The 15,601-nt window shown below is 32.7% G+C and overlaps 1 protein-coding gene across 2 annotated transcripts in view; it reads left to right on the top strand.

The window, feature by feature from the left end:
• Positions 1–15,601, top strand: part of LOC148626548 (protocadherin Fat 4-like) — a 110,250-nt gene that overhangs the window by 74,424 nt on the left and 20,225 nt on the right. For both annotated transcript variants that reach the window (XM_088570626.1, XM_088570625.1), the window contains exons 35-44: positions 990–1,145; positions 2,607–2,762; positions 4,937–5,104; positions 5,461–5,610; positions 8,100–8,253; positions 8,654–8,874; positions 10,035–10,277; positions 13,246–13,434; positions 13,908–14,225; positions 15,366–15,521. In XM_088570626.1, coding sequence (XP_088426752.1) covers positions 990–1,145; positions 2,607–2,762; positions 4,937–5,104; positions 5,461–5,610; positions 8,100–8,253; positions 8,654–8,874; positions 10,035–10,277; positions 13,246–13,434; positions 13,908–14,225; positions 15,366–15,521 — 1,911 coding nt within the window. The remainder of the gene's footprint in view (positions 1–989; positions 1,146–2,606; positions 2,763–4,936; positions 5,105–5,460; positions 5,611–8,099; positions 8,254–8,653; positions 8,875–10,034; positions 10,278–13,245; positions 13,435–13,907; positions 14,226–15,365; positions 15,522–15,601) is intronic.

Raw genomic sequence — 15,601 nt, 5'->3', positions numbered from 1 at the left:
ATAATGGGATAATAACAGATATTTGATGTTGAAACTTTTATTGTTTATTTATATTTTTTTTGGTCATGAATTTAACTTGAAAAGTTAATTGTTATATTTCCGGTCACCTGTGCCCCAGCCAACATATTTACTATCTTGTCTTTCATATTATCATTGTTCACTTCTGTAGCATCAATGAAGTTTCTTACTGGACCAGGTTAACATTTAATGTCTCATAGTTGGAAATATCTCTTAATGCATAATCCAGTTCAGCTACTTTGGAGGTAGATAGAAGCTGCTGGTCAACATCTGAAGAACCGAGCCAATATTTTATCCAGTTCGGGAACTGGAATTTCTTCAGTTTGTTGTTGTTCTGAATGTTCTTCCGGCCAACGCGATAGCACTTTCATATCACTCACAATTATACATTTTGTATTAATATTCTTCATACACTCTATATATTCCATGGTATTGTCAATCTCTATTTCCATCATACCCAGCTGTTTGTCTGCTTCGTCGTTAGACGCCATATTGTAAACAAATACGATAATTGCCGAGCGTTTACGGAAAGGGGTTTAATATCACTTACGGAAAGCCATGTAATATCATTCCAAGGCATTTAAAAACATTTAGATATCAACCCGCTTAGACAATCTTGAAAAATATCAAATTTTTGGCCCTAAAACTTGCTTTATTATACAGTAAGAAATGATACTTATTTTCTATAAGTATATGATAATAAATTATAATGAAATCATAGTAAATTGTTTTGCATTGATAAGCTTTATGAATGATATGTTCTATATTCATATTTTTAAAACACTGAACAGTAAAAAGTATTTTTAACCATAGGTCTTGTCTTGTTATTGGTGAAGATGAATAATCATAGTATTATTAGATATTCTTGATTTTGTATATTGCCTGAATATAGCTGAAATATTCCTGTTTGGGCATTAAACCCCAACAATCAATAATGATCTTGTATAACAAAGAAATATTTTCCATTTCAGGGAATAAGGTGTACATCAGATGTACGAAGTGCTGTCGTCTTTGATTTTGAGACAGAATCTTCTGTTGACCTTCTATTTTATGCTGCTGATGGTGAAGGTATAAAAATCAACAAACAGGTCGTGTTGTCCATTGGAAATGTCAATGACCCTCCCACTGTAAGTTTTCAATTTTGATGCTTGTCTTTCAGAGGTGTTAACTGATTTTTTATGTTTTTTTTAGTACGAATTTTGACTGCAAATTATGCTCTACAGACTGATTATAGTACAGTCGACTCCACTTAATTGCATATCGCTTTATTGCATATTTCGGTTATTAGCATAATTTACTCCTGCACATAACCATTTCCTATTATTCTATTAGGGAAAAAATCGCTTATTTGCATAGGCCTTGCAGGTGCATTTCGGTTTATTAAGAGAATTTTGCCTCATCCAGGTAAAGACAGGTTTACCCAAATTCTATTTTAAGCCTTTGGGTCATAAATATCATATTTATTGTTGTAAAAACTAGATTATCATCAATCAAGAGGTGTTAATAATGGATTAAAAACATAATGGACATAAAAGACAATTTAAATGATTTCTAATTACATTAAAATAAACAAGCACCTAGGTAAACGATGACTTCTGACGACATGCCAAACATCACCTAATGATGCGGCTTGGGGTATTTTTTGTCCCTATTTAAATTCTTCCGACTACAAATGATTATCAATGTAAATTTAATTTTCTTTAATGAGCTTAACAGTTTTTAGTGAGCTTGGGTTACTAGGCATAAATATCAACTGAAAATTAAAAGTCCTCATTCATTCAGTACAATGTCTAATGAAATTCAACTACCCTAAGGTGCCCCATACTATCCACACTTCATAGGAATATATCGAGGTCAATGACACATACAATGAGAAGGTCTATAACAATTAAATACCAGATCAGAAATGTTGAACAGTGATATCCCTGGTTGATCCACAGTATCGTCGTCTTACCTGAACTCACATTTCCGGTAAAATCGTAATTTCGGTTATAAGAATAGCCCGGTTATTTGCATAATTTTTACTGGCAAATAGGCTATGCAATTAAGCGGAATCCACTGTATTTCAATGTAAAGTAATGGAAACGTTGAAAGGAGTTAGTGAGGCATATACATCTAGTGATATTTGTCTCCCATTGTCCTTTTTTTTTCTAGAAGATATTAACAGTGTGTATAAAGACGATTTTTTAAATCTCCTAAGCTTAGTAAATGGACAGTTGATAAGGAGATTTAAATCTCCTGACAAGTGGAATTTTATTTATATATGCTTTCTTTTCATTTTTTTTTTTTTTTGTCCAATTTTTTTAAAAAGTTTTCATGGATTAGGGAAGAAATATAAGTTCATGGATCCTTGAATTCGTGGTTTTGAGGTTTTCAGTACACACATCAATTGAAATCCCCTTTTCATGAAAACCACGAAATACTGGTAATCCTCGAACAAGAGTACTTTCACAGTATGATTCATTTTGATGTTCATCATTAAAGATCAGCTTCTGTTGTTCCCAAAAACTTGAAACACCACAAAAAAAGGAGGAGGTAAAGCTGTATCATGTGATTGCAGGTGTTTATTAGTTTGTCTTGGTTTTTAGGATATACAGTATGATGGTTCTTTGAGTGTTCCTGAGAATTCTGTAGATGTAGAACTTGGTACACTATCTGCTGTTGATGTTGACATGGATCAGATCTACAGCTATTCCATACAGACTGGTTCCAAATTTTTCTATATTGCTCATGATAGACTAAAGGTTAGTAACAAAGCTCTTGGTCTAAGTTCTTAAGGTCAGTATAGATATAACAATGCTCTGGGCCCACTTTCTAAAGGTCAGTATGGATATAACAATGCTCTGGGCCCACTTTCTAAAGGTCAGTATAGATATAACAATGCTCTGGGCCCACTTTCTAAATGTCAGTATAGATATAACAATGCTCTGGGCCCACTTTCTAAAGGTCAGTATGGATATAACAATGCTCTGGGCCCACTTTCTAAAGGTCAGTATAGATATAACAATGCTCTGGGCCCACTTTCTAAAGGTCAGTATGGATATAACAATGCTCTGGGCCCACTTTCTAAAGGTCAGTATGGATATAACCAAGCTCCTGGTCCGGTTTCCAAAGGTCAGCATAAATATGACAAGGCTCAGGGCTCAGTTTCTAAAGGTTTGTAGAGATAAAACAAAGCTCTGGACCTAGTTTCTAAAGGTCAGTATAGATTTAGCAAGGCTCAGGGCCAATTTTTTTAAGGTCAGTGTACATATGACTAGGCTGAGGGCCCAATTTCTAAATGTCAGTTTGAATAAGAAAAGTCTCTGGACACAGTTTCTTATGGTCAGTATAAATATGACAAGGCTCATGGCCCAGTTTCTAAATGTCAGTTTGAATATGACAAAATTCAGGGCACAGTTTCTTAATGTCAATATTAATAAGACAAGGATCAGGACCCAGTTTCATAAAAAAAACTCTTGAATTTAACTTAAATCTTCAAATGAAAGAAATCTGATGTTTACATTTGAATTATTTAAAATTTAAATTGAATTGAATTAACTTTGAATGCTGGAGCAGATTTAGATGAGCATCTGGCCAGTATGGGCCCTCCCTAAAATTGGCAAGGCATAGGTTGAAACATTAGACAATTGAGAATAGCAATACACAAAACGATTTTCATAACACATAAAGTTAGTAAAGTATTTGCAAACATTAATACTTTCATTTAGTACTGGTAATAATCAAGAATGGCTTTCTCTTGTTTTGTTTGCCCCTTAAACTTCAAATCCTAGACCCCACTTTTTCTTCTCAGTCCACAGCTGTTAGAAAATGCCTTTGTGATGCCTAGCCTTGATTGCAGGATGTCCCATGTTTGCTTTTAATTTCAAAGTGCTTTAAAATTTTAATATTAGGATAATTAATTGGAAGAGTAATCAAGGGAACCAAGGTTATAGCGGTAATCAAAAGAATGTTATCCAGGGACAAAGACCAGACATGGAAAACAGACATACACAACAAAGAACGTAAAGTAACTAAAATCATACATACAAAGTAACAAAAGTAAATGAGCAACTCGGACTCCACTAAAAACTGGGAGCATGGACCAGGTGCACCGGTAGGGTAAGCGTCCTCTGCTTTTCTAGAAACACCCACCGAGTTGCTCATAAAAAGTCAAGTCCAGGGTAGACAAACGAGGAAAGGAAAACTATGACCCGTTGAGTAAATCAGTTTTCATGATGCTGATGGATACACCATAACGATCCATGAGTTCATGATGAAAGAGTGAATAACCCAGATATGATCACTAGTGTTGAAGAACAGTATAAAGTTAATGTGTATAAAAGATTCAGCTTTGTATGTGAACTGCAGTTTGACCAGTATGGACCAAGTTCATAAGTTGAGACTGATAATCCCAATCTGCTTACAAAACAAAAATTACAAAAGTTCTGTTGTAAATAATACCTCAATTAATAATATGCTTTGCATGAAATTTAAGTCGATGTGCAAAAATACTCCTTTTTATTTAAATGTTGAGCCTCTTGATTGTGGTCAAGAATGTCAGAAAATTATTACTGTAAATTAAACTGAAATTATTCATTATTAGACTGATGTATGTAACTACTAGCTTAATAAGTCATAAGAAGAGCTTACACTAGTAAAACTTGTATCAGAATAAAAATTTCCATTTTGTTTCGTTTAGTTCTTTTTTATTGTTTTTTTTTATAGCCCTTGCTTGAAAAATGGGAGGTTAATAGTTCTCTGTCTGTCCACCTGTGGTAATCCATATAAAGTACACAGTGAAGTCTTGGTTGCCATTGTAAATCTGTTTTTAGACATGTAAACATCAAATTTTTTTTGAAACTACTAATTACTCATTCTCTTAATACTTCGTCATATTTCTTTGTGATATATTTTCTTTGTGATATATTTTCTTTAGGTGACATCTGCTGCAGAATTAGATTACGAGACCAAAAGTACACATGAGATAACAATTAGGGTTACAGATAATGGAGAACCTATGCCACTATCGTATGATAAAGTGTTCACAGTGGCTGTGACTGATGTGAATGAGCCTCCATCTGAAGTCAGATTGACCAAGAATAAGGTAAATACTGGTAAATGGTTCACTAAGAGTAAGGTTTAAAATTATTGTTTACATTTCATTCTTAGGGTAGAGGTGAGGCTATGGGCTATACATTGTTAACATGTACCTAAACTTGTGTATCTGTTCATACTATTGAAATAGATTTCTCAGGTTTTTGCCAGGGTGTATCATAAGGTATATAGCTTTAACTGTATTGTCTCTTCATCCAGGTTTTCAGCACATCATCTTCATCATTTCTATGCAATTATAATTGCAAGTGTGGTTATATGTTATTAGTCATAACTTGATCAAAAATAGTCCTTAAATTTGAAATATTTTGTTTTTTATAAAATAACAAGATATTTGCACTTTCCTAGGTGCCTGAGAATGCAAAGACTGGTGTTGTAATTGGAACTCTGACAGCTGAGGACCCAGATAATCAGATTGATCAGATACAGACATTTACATTTACACTTAAAGACAGTGCTGATGGCAGATTTAAAATATCAGAAAGCGGACAACTCTTGGTAAAGTAAAGTTCACTAAGGAAACAGATTGAAATAAGTGATTTTTTTTTATTTCTAGCACTGTAAAAGTCATAATCTTTACTGTGAACACAAAAGAAAGAAAAAAAATGCCAGCTAAATTTACTTTCAACACTATATAGCACTAATCATTTTTTGAAACCACAAAAAATTGATACCCACAAATATGTTGACTTTACAGAATCAGTGAAAATAAAGCAACTACAAACATTAGTACATTAACTGTATAAAACTACACAGGCAAGCCTTAAGATATTTAAAAAATTACGGATATTTAGACTTAAATATTCCATAGGTTGCATGGCATTTTTTTTATCTTCAGATATTACTTCATTCCTATATATGTCCTATTTTTGATAAGTGACATTGTATTATTCACATGTGTGGGGGCATCATTCATGCCTTCCATGCACAGAAACAGTTTCTGAGGTAGTCTTAGTATGAGTTTTTTGTTCTAAACTTCATGCTTCAGTGTGTAGTTGGGGTGGATGGGCACATGCACAGATTAAGGTCACCTGAAGTTACATACATACAAATTTTATCTAGGTTGACTTTTTGTCTTGTATCGACACCTATTTCATGTATTTAATGCATTTTATTTTTGGATATGAAAGGAAATTTACAGGGAAAGTACAAATTGGTAGAAATAATTCAGAGTTAAGGCATATTTCAACAGGAACAAAAATTTATCAAAATGACAGCTAAAGCAGCTTCATGGAAAGACTTACATTTCTGTATGACTGCAGAATTTTGACAGTCTTTGATGGTATGTTGTTTTTGTTGTCTTTGTTGTTGTCAGTAGACACATGGTTATCATGCTAAAACTTGAATATTTGTCAGTATATATCCTGACAAAATTTTACAGCAATGTTTCATTCCACAAGAGCAAGTTGGTATTGATATTTTTGGACATGGTGCAACTCCAGTAGGAGTAAAGGTTCAATAAGGAACTAAAAACAAGCATTTTATGAAATGTTACTATAGGAACTTAAATATAAGTGTATGGATTGCTATGAAATGTGCCACAAGGTTCCATACCACAAAGATCAGTCTGGGGTGGATATTGGTTTTATGATCTTACTGTAAAAGGTTTAGAGGCTAAAAAATAAACACTTTCCTTGTTTATTGGCAATAACTTCAGTAAAAATGTATGAATCGTCATGAAATTTTACCACCAGGTTTCATACCAAAAAAGTAAAGTTTTAATCGAATTACAAAAGGAAGGTTTTTATTGAATAAGGTTAATTACCTTTAGTATTCTGGAATTATTGTAAAAAAAATAAGCGTTTTCATAGTTTGACTAAATGTCTTATATCTCATTTTTATGCCTCCACAATGTTCAGTTGGGGTGCATATTGTTTTACCCTTGGAAGGATTAAAGATGTGTATATTATGAGGGTTTTCATTTTTATCAATATTTGACATTTTTATGGATAGTTGGACTTGGTCATTTTGTCTGATTATGATATTGTCGCCATTCTAAAGAATTAAAGCTTTTATGTATAAATTGACTTTTATATATGTCAGAAAATACATGTGGGGGCATCAAATGTGTCTCTCAGACACAACAATCTTTCATAAATGAATTTTGACAACCAAACATTATGTCGTAGTTGTGTTATAATGGAGTGTGGGGACATCCCTTGGTCCAGTTTAAGTTCTTCGGCCACTTATATTGCACAATGATACGTCATTTTGCATAAAAAAAAAAATGAGAATGGTAAATTATATTGCTTTTGTGGACACATTTACACCACTATTTTCACACCCAAGAAACAATTTTATATTTTCAATTATGGTAGACTGCAATAATGAATGTATATGGTATGAAGATGAAGTTGTTTTTTTATGTTTTTTTGTTTTGGTGTGGACACAGATTCTTGCCAGAAATATGACCCAAACATGACTAGATAAGTACAAAATGAAAAGAATTCTTTATAGAATCAAATATCCAAATTCACAATTAGTGCTTCTATTACTTGTAGTTATATTTTTGTCCAAAAGGAGTCCTTAATGTCTCTTCTCCTTTGAAGTAAATGACGTTGGATCAGATTTGTAGTGTAGTTAATTTTGGATTAGCAAATAGTTACTAAGGGATTTAAAAGATGAAAAATGAAGAGTCTAGACTAAAATAAAAAGAGAATTACAAACCAGGATTTTATTTTAGTCCCTCCATCCCCATAAAAAGTTACTTCTTAAATCTAATGTCTTCAAGAGAGACTTTTTAAATTGTTTTATTATTAATGTATGTGCACCATCTCAAAGCATATTTTTTTAATGTTTGTTGAAAGCACCATTTGAGTTTTCATTGTTTTCTGACTTTTTGCTTCTCAGTTTAATATTTTTAGCCAATAGCAATGTGTAGGTCTATCATGTGATTTTTTACTGGTGTGGAATCATGCTTGTCAACGGAGGAGACATATTTTGTAAGAACATTAATTTTAATTTTTTGTGTTTTTTTTTTCTTCAAGGTGGACAAAGCAGAGTTTGACTATGAAAAAGTACCATCCTACACAATTGTTGTTACAGTACAGGACAGTGGATTACCTCCATTGAGTAAAGATGTTAGTTTCACCATAGATGTCTCTGATGTTAATGACCCACCTGTAGATCTTCAGTTGTCTGGTAAGTGTGGTTTGATAGTTTGTGGTTTAACTTAACTTTGTCAGTCTAGAAAACATGCTATTCACAGTAGCAGTTCTGTCTGTAAATAGCCTATAAACTGAACCTACTCAGTCATAAGTTTGGGTTTGAGGGCCAAGACCTTCAATTTCTGACCTAGGACCTCAGACTTTTCATATACCGTGGTCCTAGACCTTCAACCCTTTTCATTGACACTTCCCTGGAATGTTTGATTTTCCTGAAGTGGACCATTGATTTGATAGAAACCTTTTGACTCTTGAAGTCATGAATATTATATTCTTCAATATAATATTAGAAGATGTAGTCAATCTGATTAAAATTAGATCTATCAACTGTTCCATTCAGTCCAAATGAATTCTAATTGGTATATGTTTTATTTCAGCTGAAAGTGTAGTAGAGAATGCAGCCTTAGGTACAGTTGTAGGGACTCTTACAGCTACAGACCCAGATGCTGGACAGCTTTTGTCATATTCCATATCTAAAGGAGAATATTTCTCAGTGTCTGGAAGCTCCTTAGTTGTCAGTGGAGCTATAGATTTTGAATCTAATCCAGCATTAATGTTTGAAGTGACTGTTACAGATGATGGATTTCCTCCAATGTCTGTAAGTTTATCAGTGGATATCTAGGTTAATAATACACCAAGTCTTGACAATTTGGGAATATGCAAGACTTTCCTATAAGAAAACTATATATCTGCATTAAAAAGTTCAAACAATCTTTTCCAAACAGCATGCTACAGAACAATCTTAAGCCATTTATGTTTCCTGGCATCTGCATCCTGCTTAATCTTTGTTCTTATTAGAAATAGTTGTATTACAAATTCTTTTGGGTATAAATATTTTCAAATAAACTTTGATGAATCTACCATAAGGACAATTAGAGCTCTGTTTCAAGCCTGTAAGGGCCACTGGAGTAAATGAACGACTGTTGCTTGAAATTCTAGCTCTCTAGAATGGTCCCATTGCTTCTCAAAATACTTTAAGGGTCAAATCACACCTTTAAATTGATAAAACAGACACTTATTGACTTTCCAAAGGGCCATGTATGCTATTGCCATAATTTGGTGTTTGTCGTCATTTACCATTTTTCAAAACTCTTCTCCTCTTACACTACTTGACCAGTTTGAACCAAACTTGTTATGAATGTTCCGTAGGGTATTCTGCACAGAACTGGTATGGGTATTTTTTATATGTCAAAAACATGATGGCCCTTACTAAAAATAAAACATAGGGATCAGACAAAAGTTTTTCACATATATCTAAAAAATCGTTAGATTTAGCCAAATTCTCACAGGGTAAAAGTATTAAGCATGATGAGATCTATCATTGATTTTCTTGATAATCTGTTGTGCCTTGTTGGAGTTACTGCCCTTGTTTAATCTATTTTTGCTAGTTTTAGTGTTATTTCTTTTCTTCTCAGAAACTTCTAGACAAAATTCAATGAAAATTGATATGATTGTTCCTTTGGTATGAGCGTTAGGAAATTTAATCCAAGATAAAACATGGCTACTCTTACAAATTTTGAATAATGGTTATGAAACCAGGTGAGCAATTTAGGCTCTAAATTAAAAAAAAAAGTTCCTGACACAAAACTTGCATTTGTTTTCTGACATAAGAATTATACAGTTTGTGTATAGTGTATATTTGTGTATACTTAAATGTTTTCTGGGTGCAAAACAATTTTTTATTTGCAAGGAAAATGATATATCTATTATGAAATGGATGAAGGTGCACTTTTGTTTTACTTTGCATTTTATTTTCAGACAGCTAAAAATTTCACAGTTCAGGTCACTGATGAGAATGAGAGACCAGCTGAAATAAGTCTTAAACTGTCTGAGAAGATCACAAATACTAGTATGGGAATTCCTGAAAGTACACAGATTGATGATGTTATAGGAACTATAGTGACCTTTGATCCTGATGGGTCAGACAAGGTGACCTTCACCTTGGCAGGAAATAGTGGTGATGCATTTAAATTATCGTCTGCTCCTTCAGACTGTAAACAGGTAAAGTTGTTAAAGAATAGTTTGATGTTTAAATTGGTATGCATGTTCTTTAGGCGATCCTACTCGGAACTTATGTGGGGCTTTTTGGTCTGTTAACAAACATGACCTCTGTTACTTAGAATAGACTGTATGTTTGCAAATATTTAAACAAAAAACAAAAAAAAAACATTAGGTTTAAACAAATTCTGATATGCCAGCACTCCACAGTATTGTAGAACTGCCTAATTTTGGTCTTGTAATCTGATGCTTTGTAACATTTATCACTTTAAAAAATTGTCAAGCATCTGTAAATCTATATATCTAGAAATAGCTCAAGCCAAGGCCTTCAGGATGCAGTAAAAATTTTCTGGAAAAAAAATACTCACAGCATATAGAGTTACCATAGAAACCATGCAAAAATATGCGAAAATTTGCCAAAAAAATCATAAAATCAGGTTTAAAAATATCAAATTTCCCGCAAAATATCTGAAATTTTTATTTCAATCCCTGAAACTGTTCAAACTTTTCCCTTCAAAAACCCCTTCTTCATATGGGCATCGCCAGTTAGATTTTGAGCTATTTCACTTTGTAATCCACTTATTAAATTTAGCATGGTAAAAAATTGACTTACTTTCACTTTCACAATGAAGTCAAATTGTCATTGAAAAAAAGCCTCTTCAACATTGAAAATATATAAAACATTGCAAAATACTTTTAAAAATCCCCCTTTTTTCAGAAAATGTTTTATCAACAATAGATTCTTCATTTTTAATCACTATAGCAACCACCGCTTTCCATTTATGTCATTTTTCATCCCTAGCCAAAAGTGCGAAACTAAACTAAACTGTGGAGTGCTGGCTATGGGATTTAAAGTGTTCAGCAAGATGACATCTATCCATGACCAAATTTTCATGAAATTATGTTGTCCCATGTTTTGCCTTTTTGTGATTTTTTGCTATTTTTGTGTTATTTTCAAAAAAAATTCTCTGAAACTACTTTACCAATTTAAACCAAATGTGATACGAATGTTTCTTAGTGTATCCTGCCCAGAACTGATATTGGGATTTTTTTATCTGTCTACAAACATGGATACTATATCGAAATATATACAGTGGAGTCAAACAGCAGTGTTTGGGCAAATATCTAAAAAATCAGTAGGGGCCAGAAGGGTTCAACGTGCTGTTATCTTACCTTTGAGATATTTTCATAAAAACTTGCTTACCCATGTTGCAGTCTTTGCCCTTTTTGAATTTTTTTTTATTAAGAGGTGATATAAACCATAGTTTTGATGCATAATGTTATGTTTTTATTTCATTTAATACATGAACAAACTGAATAAACACTCAAAGTTTATCTGTCTTCTGGTTCATTTCAAATCATTTGAATTTTCCCACTCAATGTAGTTTTATTATAAAATATGAGTCACTTCCGGTACCAAGACCTTCATATTCTGTCACTGATTCCAGAGTAAAAAAAACTTCCCAGAAAAGCATACAAATTTAAGTACTTAAAGTAGAATATTGTTCAAGTATTTCCAAAAAGACAAGTGTTCATACTAACATAAACTAAATGCAACCTTTTTGATCGTAAAATATACGTGAAAATATGAATCCGGGTTGTTGTATTCTATTTATGATTTCATATTATAATGATAATGATTGTTATTGTTCAGATGCTTTAATACAAGCACCAAAATAATGTTAATGAAAAAAAGTCACATTGTTGAATCATGAGTAAAAACACACAAATTTGTCAGTGAAACTTTCTTGAAAAAGAATTTGGGATCTATATGTGATAAATAGGAGTAATTTTAGTTCAAAAGAAAATAAACTACAGGCAACTTTTACCTTCCCAGTTAGCATCTGTTTTAAAACTTTCCCAACCCTAAAAAATATTTTCCACAGGTAATGGGAAATGGTAATCCTAGAACACTGCATCATTTTAAACATTTTTTTCTCAGATACTGTATGAAAGATTCTGAAATGTTCCTTAATGCATTGTGCCCAGAACTGATGTGATATTTTTATCCATCAATAAAAGTGGCTTCAGTTTCTAAATATACACAATATAAATCAAGCAGAAGTTTTTATATGATTGCAAATAATATGAAAATACTGTTTTACTGTTGTGTCTGTGTGTACATGTTTCCAATATTTTTTTTTCTGTCAGTTTTCTCTGCATCTACTCATCACAGCGGCTTGAAAAATTTTAGTGCATTCTCTCTGTAGGTATGCCTTATGGTAGGATCTATTTTCAGAAATTTGACAACAACTTTGTTTTTTTTCCTTATATTGTGGTTGAAAGCAAGGGTATCACTAGTGAGGCATTGCATACAGATTTCTTGTTTGAAGTCGTATAATTGTATGAAGCTCTCATTATCCCTGTTGTACACGGGCATGAACTTCATGTGAAGGCTCAATTCACCTGAATTTCAGGTGAACTCTGTTGCAAAGTTTATTTGCTCAATTCTGGTGAAATTCATGTGAAAATCATGTGAAATAAGTTTGCCTGTGTAGTCATCCATAGCCATTTAGTCTTGAATATAAGTAGTTTGACTTTTCACAAAGAGGTCCTAATTGCAGTAGGAAGATTGATATTGATTTCTGTGGTATGGCCTCAATCATTTAGAATTGGTGGCCAAAAAGGGGACAAAAGCAAGCAATTCATAAAGTATAACTCAACTCCTGTAACATGTCTTTTCATCACAATCTAGAATCTGAGTGGATGAAATTTTTCTTTCTGTTTTTTTTTTTTGCCCATTTGTACAAGAGTTTGGCTAAAAGGACATTAAGCCACAATCAATCTGTAAATGGACATAGATGAATGACATACTAGTAGATGGAAGCTTTTCTGTCAAGGAAGACACTCAGATAATTTTTCTGGTAAATTCAGAGTTATTGTATCTTAAAATAACAACAAAAACTGGATATTTGAGTTCTAATCTAGTTTTGTTTGTAAAGTAATACAATGAAATATTTTCTCTTCTCAGCCAAATCAATCAACACAGTCACAATACCTAACAGAATGCAGCATTGATATTCTTCTTAAGAAAGTTCTCAATTATGAAGATGAAAATCAGAGATCACAGAAACTAGTTGTCATAGCAACAGATCACCAAGGACTTCAAATACAGAAAGACTTTTTGTTTACTGTTGTCAACTCTAATGAACCTCCCTATGTAAGTATTGAATCGCATCTGTATAGATAGAAAATTATAGGGGTGGCATAATGGCACACTTACTTTCAATTTATGTAAGTGTATGTCTGTCAAACTACCATTATTTCCAGATTTAAGATTATTTTGTATTTGTGTCAAATTGATCATAATGAAACTTGGTAAGCATGACAAATGATAATATTTTGGTATATTATTTCAATTTTTGAATTAATATTTTTGAGGAAATTATTACTGAGCCTTATATTTTTCTTTGTGTCTAATTTTTTATATAGCATCCATGGTGAAAACAAGCCTAGTAGCTATTTCTCACTTAATGTTATTATGGAGTGCATACATTATGTAAATTGATTTTTTGACACGGCTGATTCTGATTTTATGAATTTGCCATTTTTTTCAGACTTGGTAAGATGCAATAGATATGTGAAGTTGTAGCATTTTAATTTTTTTCCCTTTTTCTTCTCTTTTATTTGTAGGACATACTGCTTGGTGGAGAAATTACTAGCATACCTGAAAACTCCCCAGATTTTAAGATCGGTACTCTTGATTCACTTGATGATGACGAAAATGATGAGCATGTTTATCAGTTAATTACCTATTGGGAACTCTTTGCTGTGCAGGATGGAATATTAATTGCCAAAAGCCCATTAGATTATGAGAAAAAGCAGAGCTATGCTGTGACCATCAAATCTAAAGATAATGGCGTACCTTCACAATTCTTTGCTAAGACCTTCACCTTTAACGTAACTGATGAGAATGAGGCTCCGACCAATATCACATTATCTTCCAATGAGGTAGGTTTCGTGAATAAAAAGAAGGCTACAGTAAATATCAGTATTTTATAATAAGAGGTGAAATAACATGATTTCCCGCCATATTTCTGGTTCCCTGCTAATTTATTACTTTATGTGGTAAGACTATTATTTTCATTGGGAACTTCTGGTTTTGTCTTTTACTAAAGGTAAAGAGCAGAAATATGGCGGGAAATCATGGTATTTCAGCTTCAATTGTGAGATAATAGGGAACATTTCAAAATATCCATAGAAATAAGATGGCGGATAAACAATACATTCAATGCAAAATTCTTGTAGGAAAAATAAATTTTGAATTTTTTCAATCTCGGAGGTAAAAACGAAAAATAATTGTAAGGGAATCGTAGTACAGAACGACATGAATAAAATGGCAAGTTTTTGAAAGGAACCGTTGAGTAATTACAAAAATAAACGCAAAAAACCGCAAACAATCTGAGGTGACTTGGACTTTAGAAGCTTGTAAACTTTTTTACATTTCTTATGTTCATCCTGTTGCACTGCATTAACCCGTAATTTAAAAACTGTGTATCAGCACTAGAACTTCATATCAGTCCTGAGAGGGTCTATGGTTGATGCAAGGGACGTTATGGAACAATACAATGACATAATCTTTTAATTGCTCACTTGTATTGTTACAACAACAAAAAACTTAGATAACTATTCCGAGTCATATTTGACAAATTATTTGGTTTATAATCAGAAAGTTACTTTCTTCATTACCTTTGACAACCGACTGATATAGATGTAGTTGCCATTAAAGATGGTCCAATAACTGGTAAAACATCAGCCTTGGGTTGATATCAACTTGCAAAATCTGTCTTCATTAAGGGGCTAAAGTATTCATATCACTTTCAAATATGTGATTACTTGTGTTATGTGGTGGTAGTGATTTTACATCATGTGTTAAGGATTGTTGCGCATTCAGAAAGTATGTAATTCTTATTACTGTAGAAATTTATGGTTATTTTTATTAAATATTTTATTTTTTTCTAAATTATGAGGAAGTCTGTGAAAGCATGCATCTACACAAATTAATCATTTTATCAACAGTGAAATACTAGATAACTCTGATAAAGAATGTCTTGTTTTTTTTCTTCTAATGTTCTCTTTATATATTATCAGGTGAGCAATGATGCTGCTGTTGGTGACCCTGTTGGCATAGTGACAGTGATTGATCCAGACAACAGTGGTACAGTCCAAGGACAAACCCATTCTTGTATTGTAGGAGGAGAAGGTGTTGGGATATTCACAGTTGAAAATGCAGAGATGTTGTTAAAGGCTAGTTCATTTTTCATTAAACAAAAGGAGGCTTGTAATTTTTACCTGCATCATCAACAGTGAAAGCTGGTTTTATAGCC

The sequence above is a fragment of the Perna viridis genome, chromosome 2 (genome assembly GCF_037379345.1).
Source record: "Perna viridis isolate PV_CMFRI_1.1 ecotype Kerala chromosome 2, ASM3737934v1, whole genome shotgun sequence".
Taxonomy (NCBI): domain Eukaryota; kingdom Metazoa; phylum Mollusca; class Bivalvia; order Mytilida; family Mytilidae; genus Perna; species Perna viridis.
Note: the sequence above shows the minus strand (reverse complement) of the source record. Positions and strands in the feature narration are given on the sequence as shown.